The following is an 18132-nucleotide window of genomic DNA, read 5'->3' as shown; positions in this document are numbered from 1 at the left end:
ATGTATTGTAGCATTGTAATCATCAGGGAAAGTGGACAAATGAGAAAGCTATTTGCTCTTTTTTCTTCTTTTCATGAAATGTTGCAGCTTATGAGGGAATATAAAGCTTAAAGCAAAGAACATAGTATCTATGTTTTTAATCAAGTGATTCATATAGTGTTTGTCTGAATTCCTGTCTGTTGTTTCCCATGTCTCATTTTCTCTGTCCTAATTCACTCCTGCCAATGAACTGGGTACATGGACTCATACCTGCTATGCTAATTAATTAGAAGGCTTAATGAGGGGATTGCAGTTTGAGGCCCGTTTTATGCGTAGGCATAAAGTTATGAGACTTCTGTTTCAATAAAAGTTAGGCATGGTGGTACCTGCCTGTTTGCCTTGCTATGATGGGAATTTTAAATAGGAGAGCCCCAGTCTGGATCAGCCTGGGCAAACAGTGATAGCTATCTCAGAAACCACAGCAAAAACAACTGGCTGAGGGGCTGGGAAGGTGGCTCAGTGGTAGAGCACTTGCCTTGCAGGCATGAGGCCCTGGGTTCAATACTTCAGCACCACATAAGCAGAAAAAACTGTAAGTGGCATTGTAGCTCAAGTGGTAGAGCGCTAGCCTTGAGCTGAAGAGCTGAGGGACAATGCCCAGGCCCAGAGTAAAGGCCCCATGACCAACTCCCCGCCCCACCCCCCCAATAAAAGAACTGGCTGAGAGCTAATTAACCAGAAAAATGCTGGTCTGGCTAAAATGCAACTATGAGAAAACAAGCTGAGAGAGGCCCTGAATTCAAATGCCAATACTTTCACAAAAAAGAGGAAGGAGAAGCAAAAATGAACTGGAGTCATGGTTTAAAAGGTAGACCAGCTGCGCACCAGTGGCTCACACCTGTAATCCCAGGTACTCAGGAGGCTGAGATCTGAGGATCTCACTTCAAAGCCAGCCTGGGCAGGAAAGTCCTTGAGACTCTGATTTCCAATAAACTGATAGAAAACTGGAAGTGGCACTGTGGCTCAAGTGGTAGAGCGCTAGCCTTGAGCTGAAGAGCTGAGGGACTGCACCCAGGCCCAGAGTTCAGGCCCTATGACTGGACTCCCCAAAAAAAATTAAAAAAAAAATTCTTGCCTGCCTGCCTTTCTCTCTCTGTAGGTTATGGGGCTTGAACTCAGAGTCAGGGCACTGTCCCTGAGCCTTTTTGCTCAAGGCTACAAGCCACAGCTCTACTCCCAGTTTTGAGTGGTTAATTGGAGACAAGAATCTCCTAGAAGCCGGGCACTGGTGACTCAAGCCTGTAATCCTAGCTACTTAGGAGGCTGAGATCCGAGGATTGCGGTTCAAAGCCAGCCTGGGCAGAAAAGTCCGTGAGACTCTTATCTCCAATAAACCACTAGAAAACTGGAAGTGTTACTGTTGCTCAAGTGATAGAGCACTCATTTTGACCTGGAGAGTGCAGGGACAGTGTCCAAGCCCAGAATGCAAGCCCTACAACCGACCAAAAAAAAAAAAAAAATCTCATGGGGACTCTTCTGCCGGGACTGGCTTTGAACCATGATCCTGAGATCTCAGCCTCCTGAGTAGCTATAGGCCTGAGCCATGGGCCCCCAGCTTGAATAATCATTATTATTAAGTATGTCCTTAGGTCTAGCTTTCAACTGATACTTTGTGTTGATCTTTTATCCTGAACTTTGTAGTTCTCAAGCTGACATGCCCTACTGGACAGCAAAATGTAACAGATTTAGCAAATAAAACACTTAGATGTAAACAATGTAGACAATAAAATAAGAGACTAGCAAAGTCTAGGAGCAGTTGTGTGGGAGGAGTATATTACAGGATAGGAGGAATAACTTTTTATTGGTTGATTGATTGGTTGTAAGGCTTGAACTCAGGGCCTGGGTACTGTCCCTGAGCTTTTTCCACTCAAGGCTAGCGCTCCACAACTTTGAGCCACACCTCCACTTCCGGTTTTCTGGTGGTTCATTGGAGATAAATCTCACAGACTTTCCTGCCTGGGCTGGCACCCAACTGCAATCCTCTGATCTCAGCCTTCTGAATAGCTGGGATTACAGGCGTGAGCCACATCGCCTGGCAAGAATAACGTCTAGTATCCTATGTTATAGGAGGACATGGGCAAAGTAAATCGTGTATCTTCAAAATAGCTAATAGAGAAGATTCTGAGTATTCTCAATACAAAGAAATACCTTAAGTGACACAAATGTGGTGTCCTGATCTGATCGTTGTACACTGCCCGCCACGTCCACGTGCGGTACTGAATCCCATGTACAATTGCCGTGTGGCAGTTAAAATTAATTGTAACCGTATAATCAGTAATGTGCTGAAGACAAGAAAGCTAGCCTCCTCCCACCAAGGAGGAGGGCGAAGCAAGGTCCTGAGCCTCGAGCGGCGCACCGGGGGGGGGGGGGGGGGGGGGGCCTCGCCAGGCCTGGGGCGTTGGGCCCGGCCTCATAACTAGTCTTAGCCGCCAGCCCGGTGCTCAGCTAGCGCAGCGCGGACAAGACCACGTTTCCCAGAAGCACCCGCGCCGTGCCATTTCAGGCCAAAGACTTAGTTTTTCCCAGAGTGCTCCGGGTCGGAGGGACTCCGTTTACCAGAGTGCCCTGGGTGGGTGGGACTCCATTTCCCAGAATGCCCCCGGTGCGAGGGACTCCGCTTCCCAGAGTGCCCGGGAGGAAGGGCTCCGCCCCCTCCACCTGGCCCGTGTTGGCTGAAGGCACTCCGCGCCAGCCGCGATCCCCGCAGGTAGCGCAGGTGGGGCCGCCGCGGTCAGCGACGAAACCTGGGGATCCCGAGCGGCGAGCCCGGAGGCCCCGGGCCCCGGGGAGGGCGCCTCGCCTCGGGGATCTCGCGGCTCTCGTGGCCAGGCCACCGCCCGGGTGGGTGGCCGTGGAGGGCGTGGCGGCCCGGCCTCCGTGGGCCCGCGCTCGCTGGTCTGTGGAGCGAGAGCTGGCCGGGAGCAGCGCCCGCAGCCAGCCTGTGTCCGCCCGTCCTGGTCGCCGGGGTAGGGGAGGGAGGTCGAGGGTTGGTACCCCTGCTGTTCCGGACTGCGGCCTCCAGGCGCCGGGTGGAGCCCCAGGCAGAGTCCCTCCGGAGAGCCGCGCCGGGAGGGGCTGTGCCTGCGTCCCGACGCTCACTGCACGCTCGGCACCCCTTCCTGAGGGCCTGGCCACGGGAGCGCGAGGACGGGGCGCGGGGCCCCGCCTCACGCCGTGTGGTCCTCCCGGTCAGCTGACATGGGTGAGCCCCGGGCGCCCACGCGGATCTTGGTGACGGGAGGCTCGGGGCTGGTGGGCAGAGCCGTCCAGAAGGTGGTAGCCGACGGGGCCCGACTACCAGGAGAGGAGTGGGTGTTCGTCTCCTCCAAAGATGCGGATCTCACGTGAGTCGTCCTCCCCAGGGCACCCCACTTTCCCGTGCTCTCTCCAGACCCAAGTGCTGTGGGCTGGGTCTGCTCCTGACTCCGCCAGGTGCCTGGCGCCTGGTGCACTGGCTGTAATGCCAACAGACATCTTCCTGTTCCTTCTGGAAGGCCACGCCCTAACACCTGCTAGGCACTGAATGGGGCTACGTGTCCCTTCCGCCAGCCCTCCTACCGCGGCCCCAGCCCTCCTGCCCCCAGTGCCCCCACTCCTGAGGCCTTTGTGCGCCCCTGACATCCAGCTCCCCCCAGGGATGCAGCGCAGACCCAAGCCCTGTTCCAGAAGGTCCAGCCCACCCACGTCATCCACCTTGCTGCAATGGTGGGAGGCCTGTTCCGGAACATCAAATACAATTTGGACTTCTGGGTAAGTCGGGGCAGCAAGCCCTTGGAGCCGGGAGCTCAGGTCTGGGAACTTCCTGAAGGCTTCTCATGCGCACAGGGTCATGTTCCCACTCCAGGAGGCCCCTGTGGACTAGGCCTCTGGGGGGCAGCCCGTGAGGGCCCCATACCCCACTCTCAGTGTTAGGGGCAGAGGCCCCACAAAGAGGCCTGGAGGTATTTACCCTAGTAGAAGAGCCGTAGAGCTGGCCTGCAGGATTGGGAAGCTGGAAGAAGCCAGTGCTGCGGGGTGGCTAAGGGCCGAGTCCTGCTTTCTAAGACCTCCGAGCTGCCAGGTTCTCAGGCCCCCACGCTGATGCTCACACAGCTCCCCAGCACCAGGCCCACCATGCCCACCAGGGTGTGTAAGGGGCTATGGTGTGTGCTCCGGGCAGAAGGGGCACAAGGTAAGGCCTCTGCCTGTGCTTCCTGTGCCCCTGAGAGTTGGTCTGCCTTCCTCGAGGTAGCCTTGGCCTGGCTTCCCTGTACCAGGTACCAGGCTCCGAGGCTCCCACTAGATCCTGCCCAGGAGTTCTGTCATCTAGACTCCTGAACTGTCCCAGCCTTCCCAGCTCAGCTTCCCACCTCTCCCTTGCCCTGGGGCCAGTTTGAATACCTTGCCCGTTCAAGTCAGTTTAGGGAAGGAAACTGAGCCTGGAGGGGGCCTGCAGGCCACGGGGAAGTAGAGTTGGGCCCAAGTCCTCTGGTGAGTGCTGGGGGGACCCCAGCTCTTCCCCCCGCCCCACCCCGTCTTCTACCACCTGCCTTGTACCTGCGGCCCTGGTCAGGCAGTGGCTTCTGTAAAGGTCAGTACTGAGAGATTCTGCCATTAGGACACACAGCTCCTGCCCATGCCTGAGTGGCCAAGGTATGTCCCCACCACTGTACCTGGAGAGTCAGGAAAGGCCTTGGCTTCTGCCCGGGCCTCCTGACCCCCGTCCCACCCTGCCTCCGCAGAGGAAGAACATGCACATCAATGACAACGTCCTGCACTCGGCCTACGAGGTGGGCGCGCGCAAGGTGGTCTCCTGCCTGTCCACCTGCATCTTCCCCGACAAGACCTCCTACCCCATCGATGAGACTATGGTAAGGGTGCAGGGCATTCTGGGAGGAGGGACCTGACTATACGGGCAGAGCTGGGAACTGGGGGAGGCGGGGGGTGCTCAGTGTACCTCCTTCTCCCCTAGATCCACAGTGGGCCTCCTCACAGCAGCAACTTTGGTTACTCCTACGCCAAGAGGATGATTGACGTGCAGAACAGGTCCGCCCCATGCTCTCCCCCAGGCCCACTGGGAAGGGGCAGAGGGCTCAAGTGCCCTTGGGTAGATGGGGCTGGCCAGGGAAACAGGCTGGCCTGGCTGCTTGGCTTCTGCATCTGGAGGAGGCGGGCAGCGGTGGGGGCAGGCACGTGTCCTGGCATGCGGGCAGGAGACACTGTGCCTCCGCAGGGCCTATTTCCAGCAGCATGGCTGCACCTTCACCGCCGTCATCCCCACCAATGTCTTTGGGCCCCACGACAACTTCAACATCGAGGATGGCCACGTGCTGCCCGGCCTCATCCACAAGGTGCACCTGGCCAAGAGTGAGTGCGGCTGCCCGGCACACCCTGGCCAGGGTCCCGCGCCTAGGGGGAGCTGGCAGCGGCCGGGGTGCTCTGACGCCCACCCCTGCATCTGCCCGCAGACAGCGGCTCGGCACTGACGGTGTGGGGCACGGGGAAGCCGCGGAGGCAGTTCATTTACTCACTGGTGAGAGTGGCTGGGCGGGGCGGCAGGCCAGTCCCTGGTCCTCCAGTGTCTGGGTGAGCGCCTGTCCCGAGAGTCCCCGGGCGCACCTCAGCATGACAGGGCGCGGGGCTGCCATCCAAGACGCGGGCCCTGGTGCGCCCCGTGGCCTCAAAGGGGCGTTGGGCCATCGCTTGGGGAGTTAACCTGCCCTTCTGACCTCCAGGACCTGGCCAAGCTCTTCCTCTGGGTCCTGCGGGAATACAATGAAGTGGAGCCCATCATCCTCTCAGGTGGGCCTGCAGTCCCCACCCTGTCCCCACCTCGGGGAGCACCCCTGCAGTACTCACCCCCACCACAGGGAGCACCCCTGCAGTACTCACCCCAACCATGGGGAGCACCCCTGAAGTCCCCACCCTGCCCCACTGTGGGGAGGGAGCAGGAAGACCCTGAGGGTCTCGGTGGAGGCTGACTGGCCGCTGGCTTCTCCTGGCAGTGGGTGAGGAGGATGAAGTCTCCATCAGGGAGGCCGCAGAGGCTGTGGTGGAGGCCATGGACTTCCATGGGGAGGTCACGGTATCCTTTGGCTCTGGGAGGGCGCCGTGGTCTCCTGCTGCCTGAACAAGCATTGCCCAGCTCTCTGGTGGAGCCTGACCTGGCAGCAGCAGGGTGGGCTGCCGTCCCTCCCGGCCTCAGTGGGCAGAGGGCAGAGGGCCGGGGTGGGGCAGAGGTAGGGTGGTTGTCCTTCTGCAGTGGCCCTGACTAGTGTGCCCAGTTTGATACCACCAAGTCAGATGGGCAGTTTAAGAAGACAGCCAGCAATGGCAAGCTCCGGGCCTACCTGCCAGACTTCCGCTTCACACCCTTCAAGCAGGGTGAGTCCTCACTCCCGCCTTCTGGCCTCACCCCCATGTGGACTCCTTGCTACGGCCTCAGCGTCCCTGCGGGGACCTGGAGAAGTGGCCCTGTGGTGTCAGAACACAGAGCAGACGGGAGATTTCCTCATCCCCACCCCCTCACCAGCCCCCCGTGTCTGCCTCCCCAGCCGTGAAGGAGACCTGTGCTTGGTTCACTGAACACTATGAGCAGGCCCGGAAGTGAGGCGCCCGGCAGGAACAGGCAGCCGCCATTCTCAGACCTCACCAGGAGATGAGGGCAGGGCTCAGCGGCCCAGGCCATGCCGGGCCCCTCGGCGGGGGTGCCCCTCGGCGGGGGTGCCCCTCGGCGGGGTGCCACGTACGTCTGTCCTCAGGGAACATAAGGCCTGGGCTGGCCCGCACCTCACTCCACTCTGGTCCCACTGTCCCGTCTGGGAACTAATAAAATACATTTCCACCAGCCTGCTCTCCTCAGCTGTCAGCCCCACACCAGCACTGTCTGGCCGCCTGGCTGGGTCCCAGGCACACTGTCCTGCGGGCTGCCCAGAGCCAGCGACCCTGGAAGGAGGCCTAGTGCCGGAAATGTGGGCCCAGGACGTAGGGAGTGAGACCCGGAGTGGACTGTCAGTGGGCTGAGGTGGGGGCAGGTTCCGCCCCACGAATCTGACCCTGGCTGGTCCCAGCCTCTCCACATGTGGCCACATTCAGACTTTGGTGGTGGGAGCTGGTCTGGGCCTCCCTGCCTCCACCCTCACTACCTTGGGCAATCAGGCTGGATCTGAATTTGGACACTCACTGGACACATTAGACCTGCAGGGAACTGGTGCCTGGGTGACCCACACTTCCCTGGGTCTCTAAGAGAGTTGGGCCTGATCTGGGCTGTGCTCTCCTGAGCCCTCAGGACTCTGGCCTGGCCTGTGATAGGTCAGTTCTGGCCACCAGCAAGGTGAGCATCATTGGCCTCCCTATTCTCAGTGGGGAGAAAGCAAAGCCCAGGCCAGGCGTGGTAGCGCAGGGATGCGGACCAGGAATGGTAGGTCTGGGTGTCAGAGGTGCACTGGCCCCCTTGCCTGGTCTCACTGCAGCCCTGGGGCATTGGATTATGGCCCCAACAACGGGTTCTATCACCCCAGATAGCTAGGTGGATGACACAGGGCATCCTTCCACTTGCCACCCCAGTCTGAGGACTGAGCCACTGCTGTCCCTGGAGGCTGAGGAAGAGCACGGAGACGTGATCCCAAGTCTGGAGGGGCTGGAGCACCTGTGGGTGCAGCAGAAACGGCTGCAGGCAGGCAGCGGTGATAGCTGGCCCCTGTGCAAAAGGTTAAGACCCTGGTTCTCCAGGTGCTTTGTTCACAACCTGTAGCCCCACAGCCTAAACTCACATCCAGAAGGGTGCCCCCCAACTGTCCTGTCCCCCAGAAAACCAAGCCCATTAACTTGCATCTTCCTGGATGCTCAGAAGTGTCAACTTCTCAACTCAGCCCTACCTTCCCAGATACTCTTCCTCTCAACCCCAGCAACGTCAAACATGTCCAACTTCTTTCTCAACCCCGACTCAACCTCCTGGACTGGTGGCTGCAGTTGGTAGCCTGATGTCCCCGTCCAGGGGCCTCAGAACAGTCCCCGGCCTCTGCCCTCCATCCGCTGGCATGTCCAGTCTGTGTGGCTCCTCTGGCTCACAGCTCCCACACCCAGACTTCCTGTACACAAATCCTCTGACCAGTCCACCAACCAGAGAGAAATAGGCCTAGGCTTGGAGAACCTTCACTGCCTACCCCCCCCCAAACCTCCCCAGACCTTGGAGAGATTGGCCTGAGCCAGTGGGGCCTCTTCTAGTGATTGTCCGTCCATGATCCCACGTTAGGGTCTAAACCTGCCTGAACTGCCCTCCTGTCCTGGAAAATGCTCTGCTGCCTAGCAACCACCAATGCGTTACCTCTTATTGTCATGACAAGGTGGGCACTGACATCTAGGGTCAGAAGTCAGTGTTCCCACCGTCTGCCTCCTAACTGATAATCACTGCCTTGACTCTCCTCTGATCATCAGCTGCCAGTATCTGAACCCAAACCCAGCCTCTAACACGTCCAGGCATTGATGAAAGCACCTGGAAGAAACGCCCAAGTTCCTTGAGCTTCACTCTACCCCAAGCTCTTGCTTGGACATCTCATACCTGTCTGCAGTGAGCTTCTGCAGCTCATTCTGCAACACGATGTTGGTCACTTTGTCACAAAAGTAACAAATACCTAAGAAAATCAACTTCTTATAAACAGGGTGCTGGGGGCTCACGCCTCTAATCCAAGCAACTCTGGAGGCTGAGATTTGAGGATTGCCGCTCGAAGCCAGTCTGGGCGTGAAAAGTCCCTGAGAGACTTTTATCTCCAATAAGCTACTCAAAAAAGCCAGAAATGGCATTGTGCTCCAGCGGTAGAGCAGCAGCCATGAGCACAGGGCTCAGGGCAGCGCCCAGGCCCAAGTTCAAGGTCCAGATTGGGAAAAGGAAGAAAATGAAGAGAGGCTGGTGTGCTTCTGCTCCTGGCCTCCTTCGTGGTGGGAGGCAGCGGTCCCCCGGGAAGGCTGGGCGGGAGGGGGAGGTTGGGGGTCCACGCAGAGGGTTGGGCGGGGAGGCTGGGGGGGGTCCACGCGGAGGGCTGGGGGTCCACGCAGAGGGCTGGGCGGGGCAGGGGGTCCACGCGGAGGGCTGGGGGGGAGGCTGGGGGTTCACGCGGAGGGCTGGCGGGGAGGCTGGGGGCCCACACGGAGGGCTGGGCGGGGAGGCTGGGGGGGTCCACGCGGAGGGCTGGGGGGAGGCTGGGGGTCCACGCGGAGGGCTGGGGGGAAGGCTGGGGGGGTCCACGCGGAGGGCTGGGTGGAGAGGCTGGGCGGGGGGGGGGGTCCACGTGGGGGGGGCTGGGCAGGGAGGCTGGGCAGGGGGTGGGTCCACGCGGAGGGCTGGGCGGGGGGAGGGGTCCATGAGGAGGCTGGGCCGGGAGGCTGGGGGCCCACGCGGAGGGCTGGGCGGGGAGGCTTGGGGGGTCCACGCGGAGGGCTGGGGGGAGGCTGGGGGTCCATGCGGAGGGCTGGGGGGAGGCTGGGGGTCCACGCGGAGGGCTGGGGGGAAGGCTGGGGGGGTCCACGCGGAGGGCTGGGCGGGGAGGCTGGGGGGGTCCACGCGGAGGGCTGGGCGGGGAGGCTGGGGGGGTCCACGCGGAGGGCTGGGCGGGGAGGCTGGGGGTCCACGCGGAGGCTGGGCGGGGAGGCTGGGGGTCCACGCGGAGGGCTGGGGGGGGAGGCTGGGGGTCCACGCGGAGGGCTGGGGGGAGGCTGGGGGTCCACGCGGAGGGCTGGGTGAGGAGGCTGGGGGAGTCCACGCGGAGGGCTGGGCGGGGCAGGGGGTCCACGCGGAGGGCTGGGGGGGAGGCTGGGGGTCCACGCGGAGGGCTGGGGGGAGGCTGGGGGTCCACGCGGAGGCTGGGCGGGGAGGCTGGGGGGGTCCATGCGGAGGGCTGGGCGGGGCAGGGGGTCCATGCGGAGGCTGGGCGGGGAGGCTGGGGGCCCACGCGGAGGGCTGGGCGGGGGGAGGGGTCCATGCGGAGGCTGGGCGGGGAGGCTGGGGGCCCACGCGGAGGGCTGGGGGGAGGCTGGGGGTCCACGCGGAGGGCTGGGCGAGGAGGCTGGGGGAGTCCACGCGGAGGGCTGGGCGGGGCAGGGGGTCCACGCGGAGGGCTGGGGGGGAGGCTGGGGGTCCACGCGGAGGGCTGGGGGGAGGCTGGGGGTCCACGCGGAGGCTGGGCGGGGAGGCTGGGGGGGTCCATGCGGAGGGCTGGGCGGGGCAGGGGGTCCATGCGGAGGCTGGGCGGGGAGGCTGGGGGCCCACGCGGAGGGCTGGGCGGGGGGAGGGGTCCATGCGGAGGCTGGGCGGGGAGGCTGGGGGCCCACGCGGAGGGCTGGGCGGGGAGGCTGGGGGCCCACGCGGAGGGCTGGGCGGGGAGGCTTGGGGGGTCCACGCGGAGGGCTGGGGGGAGGTTGGGGGGGTCCACGCGGAGGGCTGGGCGGGGAGGCTGGGGGCCCACGCGGAGGGCTGGGCGGGGCAGGGGGTCCACGCGGAGGGCTGGGCGGGGAGGCTGGGGGGGTCCACGCGGAGGGCTGGGCGGGGGGAGGGGTCCATGCGGAGGCTGGGCGGGGAGGCTGGGGGTCCACGCGGAGGGCTGGGGGGAAGGCTGGGGGGGTCCACGCGGAGGGCTGGGAGGAAGGCTGGGGGTCCACGCGGAGGCTGGGCGGGGAGGCTGGGGGGGGTCCACGCGGAGGGCTGGGCGGCGCGCAGGCGCTCCCTGGGCCGGCTGGGCCGCTCCCGTTGGGCCCCGGTCTAGCGCTGACCGGGGTGGGGCGGCGTTCAACTCGCGGCTCGGCCCCGCGCGTGGGACTCCGGGGCTGCGGCTGTGAGCACCTCCCTGCGGGGGTCCCCTTGCGCCGCTTTGGGGACGACGTTAACCTCGAGTTTCCCGGGGCGAAACAGACGGCGTTCGCAGGACACCTCGCCCGACGCCCGTCCTCCAGAAGATGACGGCCCGGGAACACAGCGGCGCCCGGCGCCCCCGAGCGCGGCGGCACCTCCGGCGCCCGCGGGCTCCGCCCCGCCCCCAGGGGCCACGCCTCCTCCCTTCCGCCAATGGGAGGCGAGGGGTCCTGTGGCTCTTTGTGCCAATGAGCGGCGAGGGGCGGGGCCCAGTGCCTCCGGGGCGCCGGCGGGCGGGCGGGTGCGGCGTGTGGCGCACGCCATGGCGTCCGCGGAATCCCGGTCGCAGCGCGTGGGCTTCGTGGGCGCGGGTCGCATGGCGGAGGCCATCGCGCAGGGCCTCATCCGAGCAGGTGGGGCGGCGGAGCTTGGCCGGGGGGCGGCGGGCTTTCCTGGGCGGGAGGATGCGCGTGTCGGGGCGGCTCGGGCGAGCCCTCGGGGCCCGCTGCGGGGTCCCGGGACCCCCGGCCCGCGTGCAGCCCGCGCGGCCCTAGCCAGAGCCGCTGCTCCCGCTGGCCTCGAGCCGGTCGGAAGCTGCGTGCTTCCCGAGTGTAGGATCGGGGCCTGGCTGTTCGGGGCCCCGGCCTCCGGACCGCCCGCGCGGGACAGGAGCCCCTTTGGACGCACCTTGGCCTGCGCTTCACGCCTCCTTAGTGACCTCCGGAAAGCTCACGGTTCCATCTGCGGCGCCATCGCATTCTCTTGGAAGCGGCGCCTTAGTGCTGTCAGCAGCCAACTTCTTGGCTTCGTGGACTTGGCCAGGTTGACCTTTGGGAGTTTCCGTGTGTGCCCCACACCACCCGTGGAGGTGGACAGCTCTGTGGGACCAGATCATTCACCCTGTGTGTGTAAGAATGGATCTCTACCTGTCCTCTAGGCGCCAAGTGGTAGCCTGCAGTGTTTCTCCAGACACTGCCAGATGTTTCCTGTGTCAGGGTAAGGAGAGGGACAAACGTATCCTGGCCACGGATCATAAGTAAATAGGAGGGGATATTACTGCTGTCCTAACGCCTTTAACGTAGATCGCACATAGAGAGAGCTGGTGACCTTTGGCTCTCTGCTTTCAGCCCTACTTCAAAGTCCAGAGGACTTGCAATCAATCAGAAAATACTTTATTGCAAGTCTCAGGTGTGTAATACTGCAGTTCATCTGAGACTTAGATGCTGAGTGTTGCGTTACTGCCAAGGCGTGTGGCTGACATTGATGTTAACTGTGTTCAGGTGGTGGTGTGCTTCTTTTTACCTTACAGAAGTCAAGCCCAATCTCCTCACCATGTGCTCCATGGAGGCAGATGCTTTCTCCTAAATGGCACTAGCACACAGGCCTCATCCACCATCCCTCCTTAGACCCTTGGGGGTCTGTGTCTTCACTGGACCAGACAAGCCCCTGGCCCCAGCAGCTGGCATAACTGCCAAGTAGACTTTAATGGAACTGATTGCTGGGCCCTGAGTTCCCCAGCATGGCTGCTTTGAGTTCCTGCAGAGCCTCAGGCCAGCCAGCAGGGAGCTAGGAATGGGACGAGCTTTGCCCAGGAAGGGCCAGGCAGGCTCTTCCCTGTCTTCCCACCCCTCACCAATCTTCTGCCTTTGCCTTTCTCTTCAGGCAAAGTAGAAGCTAAGCAAGTGCTGGCTAGTGCACCCACAGACAGGAATCTCTGCCACTTCCGGGTGAGTGAGACTCAGGGCCTTGTCCGAGACAGCTGTCAGGGCCAGGGAAGTGTGGCTCATTAGCTGAAGATCTGAGACTGGGCTAGGTTAGGGGAAGGGAAGCCAGAGGCCAGGTAGAATGTCACGGTTGTGGAAGGCCAGAGCAGACACAGGTATATACCTGTGTGTTCACACAAGGGCTGGGCTGGGGTGGGCATGGATGGGTGTGGGAGAGTAGCATTGGTGGGGTCTCGGGGGGTGTGAGGAGCAGTGTTGGGGGGGTCTTGGGGGTGTGGGGAGCAGTGTTGGTGGGGGTCTCAGGTGTGAGGAGCAGTGTTGGGGGTCTCAGGGTGTGAGGAGCAGTGTTGGGGGTCTCGGGTGTGAGGAGCAGTGTTGGGGGTCTCGGGGTGTGAGGACCAGTGTTGGGGGTCTTGGGGTGTGAGGAGCAGTGTTGGGGGTCTCGGGTGTGAGGAGCAGTGTTGGGGGTCTCGGGTGTGAGGAGCAGTGTTGGGGGTCTCGGGGGTGTGAGGAGCAGTGTTGGGGGTCTTGGGGTGTGAGGAGCAGTGTTGGGGGTCTCAGGGTATGGGGAGCAGTGTTGGGGGTCTCGGGGTGTGAGGCAGTGTTGGGGGTCTCAGGGTGTGAGGAGCAGTGTTGGGGGTCTCAGGGTGTGAGGAGCAGTGTTGGGGGTCTCGGGGGTGTGAGGAGCAGTGTTGGGGGTCTCGGGGTGTGAGGAGCAGTGTTGGGGGTCTCAGGGTATGGGGAGCAGTGTTGGGGGTCTCGGGTGTGAGGAGCAGTGTTGGGGGTCTCGGGGTGTGAGGAGCAGTGTTGGGGGTCTTGGGGTGTGAGGAGCAGTGTTGGGGGTCTCAGGGTATGGGGAGCAGTGTTGGGGGTCTCGGGGTGTGAGGAGCAGTGTTGGGGGTCTCAGGGTGTGAGGAGCAGTGTTGGGGGTCTCAGGGTGTGAGGAGCAGTGTTGGGGGTCTCGGGGGTGTGAGGAGCAGTGTTGGGGGTCTCGGGGTGTGAGGAGCAGTGTTGGGGGTCTCAGGGTATGGGGAGCAGTGTTGGGGGTCTCGGGGTGTGAGGCAGTGTTGGGGGTCTCAGGGTGTGAGGAGCAGTGTTGGGGGTCTCGGGGGTGTGAGGAGCAGTGTTGGGGGTCTCGGGGGTGTGAGGAGCAGTGTTGGGGGTCTTGGGGGTGTGAGGAGCAGTGTTGGGGGGTCTCGGGGGTATGGGGAGCAGTGTTGGGGGTCTCGGGGTGTGTGGAGCAGTGTTGGGGGTCTTGGGGTGTGTGGAGCAGTGTTGGGGTCTCGGGGTGTGTGGAGCATTGTTGGGGGGTCTCGGGGGTATGGGGAGCAGTGTTGGGGGTCTCGGGGTGTGTGGAGCAGTGTTGGGGGTCTCAGGGTGTGAGGAGCAGTGTTGGGGGTCTCGGGGGTGTGAGGAGCAGTGTTGGGGGTCTCGGGGGTGTGAGGAGCAGTGTTGGGGGTCTCGGGGGTGTGAGGAGCAGTGTTGGGGGGTCTCGGGGGTATGGGGAGCAGTGTTGGGGGTCTCGGGGTGTGTGGAGCAGTGTTGGGGGTCTCGGGGTGTGTGGAGCATTGTTGGGGGTCTCGGGGTGTGAGGAGCGCGGTGGCGGGGTCTCGAGTGTTTGGAGTGGAGCTAGTGTAGACTGAGGCGGAGGAGGTCAGGGCCATGGGACTCAGGTAACCGTGTATAAAGGCTGTGATGTGGAGCCGCCCCTGCTGTGGCCCCGGTCCTGGTTTCCCTTGCAGGCTCTGGGCTGCCAGACGACCCACTCCAATCAGGAGGTGCTGCAGAGCTGCTCGCTTGTCATCTTTGCCACCAAGCCGCACATCCTGCCCGCTGTCCTGGCGGAGGTGGCCCCCGTAGTCACTCTTGAGCACATCTTGGTGTCTGTGGCTGCTGGGGTCTCTCTGAGCACCATAGAAAAGGTGAGTGGCTGTGAGCTGCAGCGGGGCTAAGGCCTGGACCCTGGCACAGGCCCTCTGACCAGGCTCAGGCAGCAGACGGCCTCCTGGCCAGCTGCCCAGGTGATGGTGTGGTTGCTCTGGGCCAGGCCTCCAGACTCGCTATGCCTGGCCAGCCGGGACAGGGGACGCAGCTGGCTGAGGGCTGCCCGCCGGCCCGTCCCCCGGGCGCCTGACCCCTGTCTCCTGAACAGCTGCTGCCTGCAGGCACGTCAGTGTTCCGCGTCTCACCCAATCTGCCCTGCGTAGTTCAAGAAGGGGCCATGGTGCTAGCCCGGGGCTGCCATGCGAGCAGCGAGGAGGCCAGCCTGCTGCAGAACCTGCTGGAGGCCTGTGGGCAGTGCGAGGAGGTGCCGGAGACCTACGTGGACATCCACACCGGCCTTAGTGGTAGTGGTGTGGCTTTTGTAAGTATTGTCTTGCCCGCACCCTGACGGGCCAGCCCTCCTCAGCGAGCGGCCCTTCTGCATCCCCAGGCTGGCCGCTTCCTCAGCCCGGTGTGCTGGACCTCAGCCCAGTGCCCCTGCTTTGGTGAGGTTTAAGGACGGCCCCTTGTGAGCCCGGGTTCCAGTCCAGGCACTGGGCATCGGGGCCACGCCCTGAGCTTGGTTCCCAGTGTCCTGCCCGTCTGCTTTAGCCCTCCCTCTGCTGCAGGTGTGTGTATTCGCTGAGGCCCTGGCTGAAGGCGCCATCAAGATGGGCATGCCCAGTGGCCTGGCCCACCGCATTGCTGCCCAGACGCTGCTGGTGAGTGAGCATTCCCCCAGGAGTGTCTGGGCGACTCAGGCCTGCGCTGCTTCCCGCAGGCCGACAGCGTGGCTGTGGGCATCCCCCTGGTCACCATCTAATGCCTTTTCCCCAGGGGACAGCCAAGATGCTACAGCAGGAAGGGAGACACCCGGCCCAGCTGCGGACGGATGTGCTCACACCGGCTGGTACCACCATCTATGGGCTCCACGCCCTGGAGCAGGGTGGCTTGAGAGCGGCTACTATGAGCGCGGTGGAGGCTGCCACCCAACGGGCCAAAGAACTCAGCAGGAAGTAGAGCCGGGCTCCTGATGAGAACATCAGCTGCTTACCTAGCCACAGCTGCCTGGGGCCCCAGGACTCCTCCTTGCTTGCCCCAGCCACCCAAGTCCTCCTTTGCCCTTCCCATAAGGATCATACTCCTCTCTCCATCCCTCATGGGTGTCTCCCCTCGCCCTACACAAGGAAATGCAGCCCCCACCTCTGCAGACCTCCCTTGATAATAGTTCTGCCCCCAGTGAGCCTACCATAATGCAGGTAGTGTTAGTTCTCAGGTCCTGAAAGCTGGTGTCTTGGTCCCGTGCCTACATCTGAGGATGGTTGGAGACCATGAGCAGAGCCACTGGGCCTGGGGCCCTGACCCTTCCCTGGAACTGCAGCCCAGCCCGTTCTTACCCAGCCGGGCACATGGGGTCCGGGATGCCCTCTCACTAAAGCTAGAGGCCTCGCAGTACTGCAGGGCCTCCCCAGGGAGGATGGGAGAGCCCAGGGTCCCCCAGCCTGAGCAGCTAGCAGGTGGTCTGTTCTTCCCCAAGCTGAAGAGGAGCGATACCCAGGAATCTCATGCAACAGAGCCATGCTGGCTGGGTCTCCCACAGCCCTCAGGCAGCAGCACCTGGTGGAGAGACTACCGAGGTCCAGAGGGTGGGCTCTGGTCAGATGGGGATGCCCTTCCCTCCATCCTCCTGTCCCACAGCTCCTGGCAGGCGGGTGGAACCCATGTCCTTCGGTGGGAGTTCACCAGGCGAGGGCGCTGTGCCTCTGGTTCCGCCTCACTGGCCTCTGCAGGTCACCCTCCCAGGCTTTCCCGGGCCTTCTTGCTCCTACCCAGCAGCTTCCTGAGATGGAAAGGGCACCCACTCATCAGTGAGGTTTGGGACAGGGTCGCCTTCTAGCTGGGCAGTAACCAGACTATCCCTCCATCCAGGGCTAGTGGCATATGTGACAGGGACAGATATCCCATACCTTGTCTCCCCTACCTACTGCGTATCCCTTAGCTGTCCACCATGACCGGCTCCGTTTTTCTTGTTTGTGGGATAGGAATAAAGGTGCCATCTTGGAGCACTGAATGCGCTGGCGGGTCAGGCCGGGACCAGGGGTGGTGTGGGTGGCAACGGGTTCCATTCACTCAGTACCCACAAGACCACCAGGGCTTCCGTGCACTGGCCTCCCTCCCAGCCATGCTGAGCCTGGGCAGGGTGGGTCCCAGGTCCGGTGCTGTAACCCCTTGTAACCTACGTGAGTGACTGGAAAGTGAGCCATCACCAGCCTCCACAGGGACCAGGCTGGGCTCAGCTTGGGGCGTAGACGACAGTCCTCCGTCACCTTCTGGCCTTCCGTGACTGTCCCAGCCCACTCATGGTGGCTGGGTCAGGGCTGACTGCTGCCAGCCACTTCATGCCACCAGACTAAAGCCACTGCCTTCCAAGATACATGGAGGATATGCCCACGGCACCTTTAAATCAACACCAGCCCATTTTACACCCCACCCCTAGAACACAGGGTGCTCCAGACTTGTCTTAGGTTGAGTTGCAGAAGTACAACTAAAACAGAGGCATGTTCACCTTTATTACACACATGCTACTGCACTGCCCGGCAGGGCAAGCTCCCTGTCAGCAGGGTGGCACGCTGGGCCCTCCGATAGCACAGCCTGCGGTTCTCTTAAGGAGTGGCCATTGAAGGCTTACCCTTGGGACAGTGCCTGCCAGGCCTCACTCACCAATCTTTCCACGCTGTTTTCTTGTGCCTAGCCCAGGGGCTCTGGCTGGCCCCAGCGTTAAGGGTCACTAGCTGCAGGGACAGCAGTCTGTCACAGGGCCAGTGTGAAGCAGTCGGAACCTCCCGGCTGTAGGGATCCCACACTGGGGGTCAAGAATCCCCAGAACGAGAGATCCAGGATTCTGACAATTCCTGGCAGCTAGCTATACAGCAAGTGAAAATGGCAGCCCTAAGGAACTGCAGCACTGATTCTGTTCTCCCACACTACCAAGGGTGGCCAGGTAGATATGCAGCCAGGAGCACTCAGCGAGGCCCACATTACTTGACAATGTGCTGAGTGGAGAGGTGGGTGGTTTCAAGCCAGCTGTAGGCGCGAGGTCACGGGACCTTGGCTGGGGCTGCACAGAGCCAGCAGCAAGCCCATCAGCAGGGTGCCGGTGCCTGGCCCTCTGCCTAGGCTATTACTGCATCTCACTCTGCAGAGAAAACTTTTCTGAGGTGCTGGGTATCAAACCCAGGGCCTTCACATGCTAGGCAAAGCACTACCCTGAGCTATACCCCTAGCCCAAGACAATACTAGAGCCAGCATGGGGCTCCCCAGTCCTTCAAATGCCAGTACACAGACTTCTACTTGTCTTGTTTATATGGAAGTTGCGCCTAGGCCTTGTGGGGCCAGAAAGGGCAGCACAGCGATTGTGACCAATGACTCTGCTGACTCCAGCTCCTTTGGGCCCAGGCCCCCAGAATGATGGCACACTCACAGCAGGAGCAGCTGAGAAGCCAAACCGAAGGGCAGCTCCCAGGGTGGCCTAGGTGGACGGGCTTAGGCCTACAGCTCTGCCAC

The 18132-nt window shown here is 62.1% G+C and overlaps 2 protein-coding genes across 6 annotated transcripts; both read left to right on the top strand.

Moving 5' to 3' along the window:
• The first annotated feature begins 2649 nt into the window (after window positions 1-2649).
• Window positions 2650-6865, top strand: LOC138829596 (GDP-L-fucose synthase). 4 transcript variants are annotated; one of them, XM_070025983.1, is made up of 11 exons: window positions 2650-2746; window positions 3233-3383; window positions 3675-3789; window positions 4761-4889; window positions 4991-5064; window positions 5252-5385; window positions 5487-5551; window positions 5754-5820; window positions 6024-6103; window positions 6303-6402; window positions 6573-6865. In XM_070025983.1, the coding sequence occupies exons 2-11, from the start codon at window positions 3238-3240 to the stop codon at window positions 6626-6628; spliced, it is 966 nt and encodes a 321-aa protein (XP_069882084.1). In that variant the 5' UTR covers window positions 2650-2746; window positions 3233-3237; the 3' UTR covers window positions 6629-6865. The 4 variants fall into 4 exon arrangements, with proteins under 4 accessions (XP_069882084.1, XP_069882086.1, XP_069882085.1 ...); XM_070025985.1 differs by having other exon boundaries at window positions 6551-6865; XM_070025984.1 differs by having other exon boundaries at window positions 2740-2755.
• A 4278-nt stretch (window positions 6866-11143) lies between these two features.
• On the top strand, window positions 11144-16631 carry LOC138829595 (pyrroline-5-carboxylate reductase 3-like). Of its 2 annotated transcripts, none has more exons than XM_070025980.1 (6): window positions 11144-11274; window positions 12524-12588; window positions 14328-14507; window positions 14738-14950; window positions 15198-15290; window positions 15406-16631. In XM_070025980.1, the coding sequence occupies exons 1-6, from the start codon at window positions 11184-11186 to the stop codon at window positions 15586-15588; spliced, it is 825 nt and encodes a 274-aa protein (XP_069882081.1). In that variant the 5' UTR covers window positions 11144-11183; the 3' UTR covers window positions 15589-16631. The 2 variants fall into 2 exon arrangements, with proteins under 2 accessions (XP_069882081.1, XP_069882083.1); XM_070025982.1 differs by having other exon boundaries at window positions 15181-15290.
• The last annotated feature ends 1501 nt before the right edge of the window (window positions 16632-18132 follow it).

Source organism: Dipodomys merriami, unplaced genomic scaffold (assembly GCF_024711535.1).
Source record: "Dipodomys merriami isolate MVZ:Mamm:240054 unplaced genomic scaffold, mDipMer1.0.p SCAF_174, whole genome shotgun sequence".
NCBI classification, from domain to species: Eukaryota; Metazoa; Chordata; class Mammalia; order Rodentia; family Heteromyidae; genus Dipodomys; species Dipodomys merriami.
Note: the sequence above shows the minus strand (reverse complement) of the source record. Positions and strands in the feature narration are given on the sequence as shown.

Excerpts from the sequence above, each read along its gene's own strand:
- LOC138829596 (XM_070025986.1), top strand. The coding sequence starts at position 3,238 with ATGGGTGAGCCCCGGGCGCCCACGCGGATCTTGGTGACGGGAGGCTCG. Across the intron at positions 5,552-5,753 it reads GGCAGTTCATTTACTCACTG|GACCTGGCCAAGCTCTTCCT; the intron begins GTGAGAGTGGCT and ends TCTGACCTCCAG. Across the intron at positions 6,104-6,302 it reads ACTTCCATGGGGAGGTCACG|TTTGATACCACCAAGTCAGA; the intron begins GTATCCTTTGGC and ends TAGTGTGCCCAG.
- LOC138829595 (XM_070025980.1), top strand. The coding sequence starts at position 11,184 with ATGGCGTCCGCGGAATCCCGGTCGCAGCGCGTGGGCTTCGTGGGCGCG. Across the intron at positions 14,508-14,737 it reads CTCTGAGCACCATAGAAAAG|CTGCTGCCTGCAGGCACGTC; the intron begins GTGAGTGGCTGT and ends TCTCCTGAACAG. Across the intron at positions 15,291-15,405 it reads TTGCTGCCCAGACGCTGCTG|GGGACAGCCAAGATGCTACA; the intron begins GTGAGTGAGCAT and ends CCTTTTCCCCAG.